The 13,985-nt window shown below is 41.3% G+C and overlaps 1 protein-coding gene across 2 annotated transcripts; it reads left to right on the top strand.

Moving 5' to 3' along the window:
- Window positions 1–3,023: 3,023 nt before the first annotated feature.
- ppm1da (protein phosphatase, Mg2+/Mn2+ dependent, 1Da) lies at window positions 3,024–12,424 on the top strand. 2 transcript variants are annotated; one of them, XM_008276442.1, is made up of 6 exons: window positions 3,024–3,671; window positions 4,602–4,830; window positions 7,272–7,396; window positions 8,332–8,513; window positions 8,724–8,894; window positions 9,987–12,424. In XM_008276442.1, exons 1-6 carry the CDS (start codon window positions 3,146–3,148, stop codon window positions 10,371–10,373), a joined length of 1,620 nt encoding a protein of 539 aa, XP_008274664.1. In that variant the 5' UTR covers window positions 3,024–3,145; the 3' UTR covers window positions 10,374–12,424. The 2 variants fall into 2 exon arrangements, with proteins under 2 accessions (XP_008274664.1, XP_008274663.1); XM_008276441.1 differs by having other exon boundaries at window positions 8,724–8,948.
- The last annotated feature ends 1,561 nt before the right edge of the window (window positions 12,425–13,985 follow it).

The following is a 13,985-nucleotide window of genomic DNA, read 5'->3' as shown; positions in this document are numbered from 1 at the left end:
AAGTGTGCGTAAAACCTCATAACCCATGTTATGTAAGCATAATGTGACAATGTTCCAAAGAGCTCCTTGTTATGTCGGGAATGTTTGACTTTCCCCATCCTCAAGAGCTACATAAAAGTTCAGTGGGGTTGAGGTCATGTGATTGTGGAGGAAAGTCCATGACAGTCAGTGCTCCTTGGTCTTCTTTGGTCTACAAGTCAAAGCTCTGGGGTATTTTTGGCTCATTGTTCTGCTGCAATATGAATCCTTCTCAACAACGATGCAAACCAGAGAGGGGAGTATGTCTCTGATGAATGGAGTGCTGCTTTTTCTTGGTCAGGGTGGAGTTGATTCATTGAAGGTGTCAAAACTCCCCCTAGACTTAAATCTTCCAAGCAGCATGTTTCACTGTGGGTTTGATCCACTGCGGTGTCCTTCTCTGTCCTGTAGCTCTCCTTACTGTCACCCTTACACTACTGCTACTAATCTCTAACTAGGATTCAGTAGTAAATTGGTCTTTTTCCATCATCCACTGTGAAATGGTGCTCTGTCTGAGCTCCCCCCAAGTGTTTGGTCTTGTTTCTCCTCCTGAGAAGTGGCTCCTCATCCTCTGAGGCACTAGAAAGCCTTCCTTTGACAGGACTTTTGCTGATTGGAGTCTTGTGCTCTGCATCTGTGACCAAGCTGCTTTTCCATCTCTTTGTAAAAGCTATTGTACTGAAAGAATAATCTTCTAGTGGTGTGCTCAGTTTCATTCTGCTTGATCTTGCTTTGGATACAACTGGTACAGTTTCTATAAAGTGTTTTCGAGTGGCTTACAATATCACCTTAGAAAAAATTGAAACTGAGTCAATCAAATGTGTCATCTTGCTTCAAAGGAAGGATGCAGTTCAAGGAAACCTGACGTTTGTACAAAGAAGTTAATGTGGTCACTGCCACTGATCTGCTTCAGTTTGACTGCTGACATGCTGAAACTAAAATATTTCCTCTTCATTTTACATGTCAGAACTTCTTTAGTGTTTAAACTGTTCTAAACCCACAAACTTTCTGATTTTTTTTTCAAGTTTTCATCAAAATATTGAATATTTTATGTGCTCTAAGAATTTTTACCCCACTTTATTTTAACCACTTCATTAAAAAAAAGCCTACTCATTGTCTTAGGTTTGCTGCCTAAAAGTAACAGATTTCATAAAAAATTACATCATTCATATATGCACTGACATAATATTAAGATGTGTCCTTTTAATCCAGAGAAAAATATTCAAGAAAATCTAATTATGCAAAAAAAATTGCAATACTTTTTTAAATCCTAACTTTTGGGCTGCAAGGTGGCGCAGGTGGTTAGCACCATTGCTTCGCAGCAAGGAGGTCGTTGATTCACGTCCCGGTGAGGACACCCGGCGTAGAGTTTGCATTCTCCCCGTGAAGTGTGGGTTCTCAGGCTTCCTCCCACACAGTCCAAAAACATGTTGAGGTTAATTGGTGACTCTAAATTGTCCGTAGGTGTGAATGTGAGTGTGCTTGGTTGTCTGTCTCTATGTGTGGCCCTGTGATAGACTGGTGACCTGTCCAGGGTGTCCCCTGCCTTCACCCTGAGTCAGCTATAGGATAGGCGCCAGCTCCCCGTGACCCTAGTGAGGATTAAGCGGTGTATAGATAATGGATGGATGGATCCTAACTTTTCAATACATTGCTGTCCTTTGTATGTGGTTCTTAAATATAAGCTAATGTCATCCTTACATCTTTTCAGAATTTATATATTAGCTTCATATACAAAGACTAAACTGCAGACTCAGTTTAATTGTAAAATCTACGTTTTACTAAACATTGTTTATTGGTATTTCTAGATGTGTACCTCTGCCACTTCATTATGTCAGTGACATCACTAATGAACACAGTGTCACTGTGTTGTCTTTGCAAACTGTGACCTGACCTTTTCCATTCTTGATGCTTGTCAAGTGTTTGCATATTGTGTTGACCGAAGCTGTTGTATCATCAACAACGTTTTGCATTTTTCTTGACACCTTTTCTTCACCATTCGTCTGTTCTTCTCTAATCTGGTCCTCTAATGACACATAGCCTGCTGTGAAAATCTCATAAAGTAATTCTGTCTTCTTAAGCAGGAAACAAGTGATTATTGCCTGGTTGATTATTGGGTAAGCTATTAATTTTTATTGCATTTTTTTAACCAATTCCCGATAAAATAAATACATTTTAAAAATGCACTACCTTAGTTCTGATGCAACTTCCATCTATTGCCACTCAGTGGTTTTGAGCAATGTCATGTCCAGAGCACTGTCTGAATGGCTACATATCATGAGAAATAACAGTCTGTAAACACTAAAGGATGAACATTCAAAAGTTCCCTTTTAATTAAACATATAAAACATACATAAAAGCATTTTATCATAGTTTCGTGCTCGACTTTTCAACATTTTGACCCCAAGATTTTCATTTTTTTGCAAATGTTTATCAGTTCCAAATATCTGCAATCTGTCCCTTTAATACTAATATTTAGTTTTGGAAATGCCCCTTAAACACATCGGTTGATTCTTGCTCTTCATGGTATCAAATTGTGAATTTTCAAGACATCTAACACTTTGACTATGTCCAAAATATATTCTCTAATCCTCAGGCTCAGCATGGCTTTGCTGCACTGGCATTGTTGAGGGGACTCCAGATGCAAATGCAATACCCCAAATCAACCACTTTTCCTTAAACATTCCTACATTGTTTACCTAATATTGATGTGACCAGCATCAAATGAGAGCCAAAAGTCAGCATGTTGCTCTTATAGTCATTGATAACAACTCTTAAAGTGCAAAAGTGCAGGGCTAAAACATCTTTTAAAAACCATGCTGGAATACAGGACTCAAACACTGAAAAAGATCAGCGTGTTCAAGACTCATGGCTGAACGTCATGTGCTGAATTGTACACACAGTCCCACACAGCAGTGAGCCCAGCCTCTGGAGGGCAGCAGCTGCACCGGTGCTGCCACGTCCACGTACCAGAAGAAGGCAGAGTGTGACGTCAAGGCGTTGGAGCATGCCTACTACGCTCGGAGATAAACAAAGGCAGGACGTTGCTCTGAAATAAACTCTACTCTGCTGTTATTTTATATGCTAACAATACCCAGACATTGTGGAGCGCCTTAATTCTGGAGCCATGGAAAAAGCTTTATTGATGCGAGTGAGTGTGTTTACCGACCAAGGAGGCAGGAAATACATGGAAGATGTGACCGAGGTCATCGTAGAGCCCGAGCCGGGAGATGATGCGCCGACGTCGGGTGAGCCAGAGGAGAGCAGTGAGGGAGACAGCACGGTCACTACTCTAGCCGGGGAAACGCATCCGGACCAGACTGGTGAAACCGGGGAGCCCCCGCAGGTGTCAGATGCATCCTGTGAGCCCGTACGGACGGAAGGCCAAAGTATATTGGTGGAAACATCTTTACCGGGAGGTCAGAGCCCACCGCCAGTCGAGCCGGACACCGCGAGCCCTTCCCGCCGCTCCGTCGCGTTCTTCGCTGTGTTTGATGGTCACGGGGGTCGCGAGGCTGCGCAGTTTGCACGAGACTATTTGTGGGAGTTCATGAAGAAGCAGCGGGGGTTCTGGTCGGACTGCGACCGGGAGGTCTGCTCTGCCATACGCAAAGGATTTGTAGCCTGCCACCACGCTATGTGGAAGAAGCTGCGTAAGTTTACTCACTTTACGAAGTTGTGACATATCAGCTGTCAGTATTTACCCGACGTATTTCTCTTCCTCTGTTTGAGAACCATTAATGTAACCCCAGATCCTTAAATGAGACTGTTTGTGGCCTAAACCCTGTGAGTTTGTACCTGTTCATGAACCCTGGGACACTGTTAGCTCATATCTCGGCAGGATTTACTAGAATATTCTATAAACTCAGTGAAGGGATTTTTTCCCCCCGGCTACATACCTTGTCAAAAAGGCCGATGTAGATACCCCTGCACTCTGTTAATGTTTTCTTTTTGATGTTAATTGGATACAGAGGTATTTGTGATGCTAATGGTTTTAGCCACCAAATGCAGCGAAGCTAAATAAGTTAGCAATAGCCACTCGGTTCACTTCAAACAAAGCCTGTCTGAACGGACAACTGCCAGGTCAGATCGCAACTGAAAGTAGAATTCAGTCGGCAAATATTTTATTGTTTTCTTAGTATACTTTACGTATGTTACCATAACAGTGTGTGTGTCACTATTACCCATGGAAACCCTACCGAATGGTGTTTTAGCCGGTATGCCGCAGCCGTACAAACACAGACAGTCTGCTAAGGTGTCTAGCTGGACATGCCGAGGCATGTCAGCTGTTTGCCAGCTGGTCATAGATTGTGTCTCAAAATATTTGTACAACGCATGTCTGACTTTGCTTACATTGGAAAACTTGCTCCAGTACCGGTATAAACTGACCTCGAGGTCAGTGTTATCATCAGGACCAGTGCAAATTAGCAATCTATGAATTAGAAGCATGTTCTGCTTTCATTTTTCTGTGCTGTTAAATGTCTGGTTCAGTGCATACAAAGGAATGTGCAGTAAGCAGACAATAAGCTGTAAACTGCCCCAGCCCAGGAGAGGCATTTATTTTCTCTCCTCTATGTTCTCAGCTGAATGGCCAAAGACACTTACAGGCCTTCCCAGTACATCTGGCACCACGGCCAGTGTGGTGGTCCTTCGAGGAAACCGCATGTATGTGGCCCACGTTGGGGACTCGGCAGTGGTTCTAGGGGTACAGGATGACCCCTCAATCCCGTTCATCAGAGCTGTGGAAGTCACACAAGACCACAAACCTGAACTACCCAGAGAGAGGGAGCGTATTGAAGGTCTGGGAGGAAGGTAAGGCTTACCCCACAGGACACCCTACTTCTGCACCTGACTTAGATTTTGATGTTCTTGGTAAAACATGTTATAATTTAACTATTGCATGCAAATACATCAAAGCAAAAGCTGTCTATATAGGGCTGTGACAGCAAATTAGAGTTGTATGGTGATATACATACTGTACCAGGAGCTGTAATTCAGTGTTAATGTAAGGATATTTCTAGAAACAACACTAACTCAAGTTTTAGTGTATTCCTTGTCATGCCTCAGCACTCGCATCACCCTCTATCTAGAGCAAGTGATCATAACTAAATAGCATCTTTATTGCACAATGGCAAATCAAAACGTTATCTCTGTCAAGTGATAATACCCTTTTACAGTGTCTGTGGCACCTATACTGGTGAGATATTGTTGCAGTGATAGGCTTCTTGGTGCCTTGTCAGCAACTAAATGTCTGCGTACATGGCAGGGTAAATTCCACTTTTATAACAGGATTTATAGTGATGTGTTAGCGGAAGTAATCAAGATGTAATTCATTTATTTTGCCACTGTGTCAAATGGCTATATCACTGCAATCATATTTGTTGTTGTCAATGTTGTTTTCTTTCACTTGCTCAGTATAAGTGTCAGGAAAATCAGGCAATGTCCATGTCATGTGATAGGAGCATGACAAATTGGGGAAGGACATGTAGTGAGTAATCAGACCCAATCAAAAAGCAAACGTGAGTCTGCATCATTTTAAAAAGTGTTGGTCTCCCTCTCCACACAGCAATACTGAAAACAGAGTATCTGAAAATCTTCACAGTAGAAGGAGTTTTACAAAAGGTCTGTTTTCAGTGACCTAAAATTGCATTTGCATGTGGAAGAAAGACCGTAACATAGGGCTGCACAGTTAATCGAATTGTTTCCTGCGATCAAATTTGCGTGATCGAGCGATGTTTAAAGTGTGTAATGCTGTGTTCACACCAGACGCGAGTAAAATCATTCGCGCTAATGATTTACATGTAAAGTCAATGTGAAGACGCGATTAGACGCGAGTTAACGTCCCGCAGCGCGATTGACACAAATTAAGGGAGTTATTCGCGCGCATGACGCGATTCGAGACGCGCGTTTGAAGCGCAAGTTGAAAAATCTGAACTTTTGCGATCTGACGCGCCGCCATGGCCAATCAGTGTTGAGATTCTCTGGTGAAGTCAACAACATGATTCATTCAGTTTTTTACAACTACACCTTGATTCCTGATTGATTTACTCACCCTAGGAGATAAGTAGCCACATTACTGGCCAAGGCAGATCTCAGTGCTCAGCAGACTGGCTGTCCCTCTCCTCCAGTTCACACACAGAAATGCTATTCTTCAACTTAGCCAGCTAGCGAGCCAAGTTGCTAGCTATCACAATGCTAGTGGGATAAACCTCCGCTGGCTCCTCGTCGCTGTGGTCAGCTTACTCCTGCTGGCGGCTGCTCGTCCGTGTTGTTGTATGTGACACGGAAAACAACAACAACATGGCTCTATCTCAGCGAGCGCCTGTAGTTAGTATCCTGGAGGGATATCCTGGTACCGATCCTCTCCAACAGGTAGCCAAACTGGGTCCGGATCAGCCGACAACAGCGCTGGAAGCGGCCGTCATTCAGGCGCAGCTCCTGGAGAAGGTGCGTCTCTGTAGGATCCCGTGGATCCGGCGTCTGGATCGCGTTATTCGCGCGAATGACTAGAATTCAGATGCAAATCCTGACGCGCGAATGAAACGAGTAAACTCAGTGCACACACGCGTCCAAATACGCGCGTAACGCGCGTTTGAAGAGCAAGTTGAAAAATCTGAACTTCTGCGAGCTGACGCACCGCGATGGCCAATCAGCGTTGAAATTCTCTGGCGACATCAACATGATTCAGTTTTTTACAACTACACCGTGATTACTGATTGATTTACTTTTGTTTACATCCAGTTTATAAATTAGTTCAGAAAATATATTTACAGAATGGAAGAGGAAACTAGTGCCCTGTTTCTCCAACATTGCACTGAATTTTGGAGAAAAAGAGGACCTATTTTATTTCTAAGCACATATTTGCACATTAGTAGGGATGTAGCACAATATATGGATGTGAAAACAGTTCTAATAAGTCTGTAAAACAATAAAATTTGCTGAAGTCAACAAATAGTCATGATAATTAATCATGATTTCAATATTTATCAAAATAATCGTGATTATCATTTTGGCCATAATCGTGCAGTCCTACCATAACGCATGAAGAAAAAGCTATGTTTTAATAAAATATGTTTATAAATGTGTACATGTGGACAAGGCCTTAGACTGTATTCGTTCTAGCTCATTGTACTGAACAAACTGATAGCTTTGTGTAATCATTACTGTTGGAGAACAACTGACTCTGACATCTGTATGTACTTTGCTTGATGTAAATTGCAGCTCATTTTTTCTTTGCCCTCCTCTATCTGCAGTGTGATCAAGAAGTCTGGAGTGAACAGGGTGGTCTGGAAGAGGCCAAGGCTCAGCCACAATGGTCCAGTTCGTCGGAGCACCGTGATCGACCAAATACCCTTCTTGGCAGTAGCCCGAGCTCTAGGTTGGAAAAACACACCACAGTATACTTGTGAATAACCTGTTTGGAACGCTGCAACAATGAATGATGAGAATAATATTGTTTCTTTTGCCCTGACCATAAAAAAAACTACAGACTTAATTGCATGCTTATCAGAGGGAGCTATTCGTACATCAGGAAGAAGAAAGTGAGCAACAAACACTCACAATGTACATTTTTAAAGCAATAACACAAATCGTCTTAGACGTTTGTATTTAAATTTGGAAGGTTTGTATATTGTCCAATCCTAAACCACTATAACACTCATGTTCTAAAACACACATTTTAAAGTTACCACGTCAATAAATCTTGTCTGAGCACAGACACTATTGTTGTTGCATTGGAGCATGTTTCTCTTTCAATCTTGCAAAGAGACACACACATCAAGCTACATCAAAGCCTTGTTTTAGCCGATTATAACACTGATATTCGTTAATGCCAGCTGATATAATACACTTGCTCTTGGTTGTTTAAGCAAGCGACAAAAGAACAGAACTATCATTTTCACTTGCATATGTAAGCAAAATGCTTGAACGATAGAGCCCTGCTCCAGAGGGCTTTTTCAGTGTAGCTCATGCCAGAGTTTTTGGGCCTCATTAGTCAGTTACCCTTGATTTTCCTTCTAGTTCTAAGGACTAAGTCATTCAGGAAAACAGGCATTGATTCTTCGAGTCAAAAGAAAAATCTGGTTACAATGATATGTCACTGAGCTGTATAAATGTCTTGCAGTGTTTTCTACCAGTTTGTTTTCCAAACCTTAGCTATGACTTCAGTGTAGATTTTGTTTTAATAGGCAAAACAATAGGAGAGAAGAAATTGCCAGCAAGTTCAGGTTTTGTTAAAAAAATATATTTCCTCCAGACAGGCATGACAGAGAGAGTTGTGTGGGAGTGTAGCTGACATTTTCTTATCTGCAACAGGTGATCTGTGGAGCTATGACTTCTACAGTGGGGAGTTTGTGGTCTCTCCAGAACCGGACACTAGTGTGGTGATCCTTGACCCCAGAAAACATCGCTACATCATCCTGGGCAGTGATGGTCTGTGGAATATGGTGCCCCCTCAAGAGGCCATCTCCATGTGTCAGAACAATGATGAGGAAATGGTGAGTGGTGGCTCTTTGGCTGGTATCATTTTGAACTACTATAGATGGATGGCTCATTTTACTGTATGCCTAGATTGTTGTCTCTTGTAGAATAAGTGTTAAATAAGCAAACATGAGCAGAAAGCCCTATAATGATACTTGAATTAAATCAGTAACGTCCACCTCATTGTCCAGCCCTTGTCACTATAACAACAGTCTTCCATACTGCAGGCACCATGCGGGGTATCGAGCGCCAGGCAGCTGGTTAGCCACGCTCTGCTGCGGTGGCGCCAGCGAATGTTGCGTGCTGACAACACCAGCGCCATCGTGATCGCGCTGCAGGAACCTGGGAGCTCCCAGGACACCTTGCATCATGAGGAGGTGCTGCTTGACTTAGCCAAGGTATCCCAGTGCCCCCCCACCTCCTTATCCCGCGCTGACACTCCTCTCCTTCAGGTGAGGGCAGGGTGTGAGTTAGTGCATTGAAGAGTATAAAGCTTAGTCATTTTATTTGAAAATGTGGGAATGTATTCTACTCCCTAAAATTCCTAAATCACCTCTCAGCTCACTGATGACTCATTTATGAACAACTTTTAAAACATAGACACAGAGCTGGAGGAAAACTGAAAGAGCGTTATCTCAAATCAAAGTATCGGACTGTGTTTTTCCACTTTGACAGTTCTGTGTGCTAGTGCTGGAACAAGTCATGTCTTCCTGTTTCAGTTGCCTTGAATTGTGTTGAGCTGCATTGTGTAGACTGAAGATAAAATTTTGCATTATCCAAATATATAAAGCTAAGTGCAAAATTATTCATACACATTCATGGCTGAAACGACAGACTTTAGTGAGGACCTGTAGATGTGCACTAAGGCTGCTCACAAGATGGGGAAAGGCTATAAAGTCATATCCAAGTGTTTTCGAGTGCCAACAAGTACAAGGAGTGATGAATGTGTGATGAGTGTGATATTGAAGCTAAATCTGAAACATACAGCCAAAGTGGTCAAGAAGTGGTTAACAGAAAACAGTATGAACATTTTGAAACAGCTCAGCCAGAGTCTAGACCTGAATCCCATTGAGAATCTGTAGGGGAACTGAAGACCAGCGTGATGGCAAAGAAGCCTTCAACCTCAAAGTCAAGGAGATCGTCACAAAAAGGCGTAGAACAAAATCCCGGAGGAGACATACAGAAAGTTTGTTGTTTTTATTACAAGAACTGTTTGATAGCTGTGGTGCCAAATCATGGTTTTGCCATCGATAACTTTGGATGTGGTAATTTCAGAAAAAAAGGCATAGATATTTAAAATGTATCAATAACACCGCTAACACGATGGCTTACTGTCTTTTGTCCCTTGTTTATGTCATTTCTAGACAGAAAAAAATGTACTAGTTGGGAAAAATTCACTATAACTAAACATTTCACATGGGTATGAATAGTTTTAGGCTTAGAAGGGCTGGACATTGTAATCACTGTCATCCTATTGTGTTCTCCTGCAGCGGCCTCCAGAGGAAGATTCTCCTTCAGCCATGTGTGAGCTCCTACCTGCGTTGGAGAGACGGGATGGACTATCAGGAAGCAACAGTTTGTACCACATGAGTCTGTCTGACCCCTTTGCTCTGAGTCCATTGTATTCAAATTGCAGCACTGAGCTGCCCAGTCAGTCCAGTCCAACTGACAGTACAGTTAGCAGCAGGACACCAAATGGCAAAAGAACTAGTGACGGATCATCGCCATCGTCAGGTCAGCCGGCAAAGAAAGCCCGACGCAGGACAGCCGACAGGCCGCCGCTGGTGCAACATAATGCAGAGAAGAAACAGAAGGAGTCTAATAATGTGTCTCCCATTCTCCAGCAGCACAACAAGACCACAGTGTGCGTGTGCTAAAACCTGCCTCCCACTGTCAACCTCGTCTTCGGTGGCGTTTCTGCTCCTTTATGTTTGCAGCTCTCCTGCATCGTCACAACTCAAAGCAGCCTTACTGTAAAGGTTGTAAACAGACTTATCTTGTTGCTCAGCACTAGTACAGTCCTCACTTGAAAACAGTTTTTTTTTAAATGAATTTTGTGTCTTTGTTTTTGAAATTTCTTCCTGATAAAATGTGTCTTATTCCACCTCCGTTTCTGGTAACAGTTGTAAGAAATAAGTGTGACTAATATTGCTGGTGTAAATATTATGAATTTTATAGCTGAGTATTGAGAAGTAAGTCAAACTGTTCATTTAAAACAAATCTATATTTTTTATACATTCTTTTAATGTACAATGATGAAAGATCAAAATCTCCTTTAGATGAACTCCCCTCAGCTTTCCTCTCCTACTCCTCTCTCTGTCAACACACAGTCGTGTGCACACCTTGTGTTCAAACATATTTATGTATTGTTATTCTTATCATTTTATTTAATCACTGGAGATTTGTCTTGAATATAAAATCTGAAGGTGCTGCTACAGTCACGAACCAGTAAGCTACTACATTGTGTATATTGATATATAAATATATGTAACTCGTCATGTAACATGTTTTCCTTTTTAAAGTATACTTTTGACATAACACATCAGCCCCCCATGAGGTTTCTAATATTGGAAGATGTTTTTAAGTTTTCATTGCACAATACATCTTAAGGGGTAAATCCACTCTCTCAATTATCTGTCATTGTTGTAGTTTGTAATGAGATATTACAGTCGATTTTAGTGTCTTCACTTCCCTCAGCCTGCAACACTCATTCATACATCAAGTAGTGATTTTTCTAAGTCTCCGAGAATGCCTTTCAGCAGCCTTCTGCTTGTGCAGATGCTGGTATGTTTGTCCCTAAAATGATGGATCTCTCCCTCTGTGTTTGCTAAATATCCAGGTGGTTCTAAAACAAAGACGTCCTTTGGCTCTGAGGGACTGACAAAAGAACTGATGTTTACAATCATCACTCATGATTATTTTGTGCTGCCAGATTTCTATTGTGGCTGCACTGAAGTCTCAGTAATGTCATGCTCCATCGCTAACACGTTGTTCCTGCAGAGAGGGGACTCGGTTCACCGGTCCATCCTTCCACCTTGTTTTTTTCCTCATGTGCAACAAGACCATAACTGCTGGTTTCTGTTTTGCTGAGGCTGATTGAGAGGTTTATTTAGCATTCTCTTTCTATGAGCCATTGTCCCTCCATGCTGCAGCTGCAGTCGTATTGTTACTGATGTATGCACAAGGCTCATTTGTGAGTAAATACACTCTGCATGGACTTTATAAGAGAATATTTTTGCACTATTATGGTGACCTTAATTGTCTTTGAGAAGGGAGTTTTGTTTTCTTTTAAGAAAAAATAATAATGCAGCTAGGAATGAATGACATGATTAGATTCTAAAATAAAAACAGCAAATGTAGGATGTCAAATGACAAATAATCAAATCTCCTTAGAAGGGAATCCTCATTACGCTGAGTGGAGTTTGTGTGTCGAACGTGGCCGTGCCCTCTTCTGCCTCTGGTTTTGTTAATGACAGACAGTGTGTGATTCAGATGATGAATATCCACTGCGAAAAGATAATGACCATTACACAGGAAAGACAGATGTCTCAATCTTTGTTAGAACTTGTTACACGATGTTTTTTCACTGAGCGAAGTGCAATTTCTAACAGGAATTTGTAGCATTATGGATTGGATCAATAAATACCGTACAATGTTGGAGGAATGATGATGTTCATGTTTGACACGTTCTCCCTCAAATACAGTCTGTTACTTGCCGTGGGATCCCTTGGTTTCTGATTTTTATATCGTATTTTTGAGAATTCTCATGAATCTTTGTCTACTCATTTACTCTGTTGAATACTCACATCCCTGATTCAGATGGCTGTGTTAGCAGCAAAAGTGCATGTGTACAGTGTAAATGTGAAAAACACTTATCTGGAAATGAACCTATTTAAATAAAAAGTTCTCTGAAGTAAAGTAATTTCAATGCTGTCCAAGTAGATGCTGACTTATTTGGAATTGTTATGCCTGCTGCTTGTTTTTGATTTGAACTTATAGAACTGTAAACATAATGGACACATCAGGGACACGTCTAGTTGCATTTTTTAAAAAAAAACTTTATTGTCAGAGTTTTTGTTCAGCCCTCTTATATTATGCCTGTATTACATGATGAGTACAATGCATTATTTCACTATCACACTTCACAATTTTTATTTGAAAGGCACTCACATTCACATTCCTATTAGGTGCTGTCAGTATTACACACTCCCTTAATACCTCACAATTTCTTGTTATTTGATTCATTTTTTCCCCAGAATTTTAATAGTTCTAATAACTTGACAAGTACAGGACAAAGATACTTTTCTACAATCTAAAGCCAAAGTCTAGTTTTTGTCTGCGTGGCTTTTTCTTTAACTGAGTTTTAGCGTCCAGAACCAGCACTGGTTTAATGTCAATCACATAAAGTGATAGAAACAAGCATGTCATTGCGACGTCAGTGNTTTTAGCGTCCAGAACCAGCACTGGTTTAATGTCAATCACATAAAGTGATAGAAACAAGCATGTCATTGCGACGTCAGTGTGTTATGACGTCACAATGCATGTGGCAATGTCTCAACCATGTCATTGCGACGTCAAACTGTGTGTGTTGTGTCGTCACAATGTGTGTTGTGATGTCACAATGCATGTTGCGACGTCACAAACATGTCTTTGCAACGTCACAAGCATGTCATTGCGATGTCAATGTATGTTGTGACGTCACAATGCATTTGATATTGCGACATCACGTGTGTTGTGACGTCACCATGCATTTGATATTGATGTCACAATGACATGTCATTGCAACGTCACAATACATTTTCTTGTGATGTTACAAACATGTCATTGCGACGTGACAATGTGTGTTGTGTCATCACAATGTGTGTCATTCTGACGTCAATGTGTGTTGTGACGTCACAATGCATTTAATGTGATATCACAATGCATGTTGCAATGTCTCAAACCATGCCATTGCAACGTCACAATGTGTGTTGTGACATCACAATGCATGTCATTGCGACGTCACAATGTGTGTTGTGACGTCACAAAGCATGTTGCGACGTCACCATGCATTTAATGCGATGTCACAATGCAGTCCTCGGTTCTCATTCCGTCTGACCAATCGTTGCACTTCGGCTCCGCCCCCCTCCATCGTTGTTGCCTCACTGGCTCCAAAAATCCAAGATGTCAACCAGGAAGTTGCAAAACGGCTTAATTTATTTATTTATTTTTTTAATTTTTTGATTTAAAAAAAAAAAATCATATACAAACAATAAAGCACAACAATTCACAGGTCAAGTTAAACTGTGCCAGTATTTGATTTAGAAGCTCAGCTGCCATTTTGGAACTCATAGCTTTCAGTGTTTAACAATACAATTTAAACACATTATCAAAACCTTTTAACACAGGTGGAGACTTAAAATTTTTTTGATTTATGTATGTAATGTTTTGCTGATATAAGGATAACATTTACCAGCAAGTTGTCCAGCTTGTTTTCCAAAACCATTCCA

Source organism: Stegastes partitus, unplaced genomic scaffold, assembly GCF_000690725.1.
Source record: "Stegastes partitus isolate 25-593 unplaced genomic scaffold, Stegastes_partitus-1.0.2 Scaffold72, whole genome shotgun sequence".
Lineage (NCBI taxonomy): Eukaryota > Metazoa > Chordata > Actinopteri > Pomacentridae > Stegastes > Stegastes partitus.
Note: the sequence above shows the minus strand (reverse complement) of the source record. Positions and strands in the feature narration are given on the sequence as shown.

What these genes read in the sequence shown, in the direction of transcription:
- ppm1da (XM_008276441.1), top strand. Translation starts at nt 3,146, where the DNA reads ATGGAAAAAGCTTTATTGATGCGAGTGAGTGTGTTTACCGACCAAGGA. An exon ending in AGAACAATGATGAGGAAATG is followed by an intron (nt 8,514 to 8,723) that starts GTGAGTGGTGGC and finishes TCCATACTGCAG; the next exon opens with GCACCATGCGGGGTATCGAG. An exon ending in CTGACACTCCTCTCCTTCAG is followed by an intron (nt 8,949 to 9,986) that starts GTGAGGGCAGGG and finishes GTTCTCCTGCAG; the next exon opens with CGGCCTCCAGAGGAAGATTC.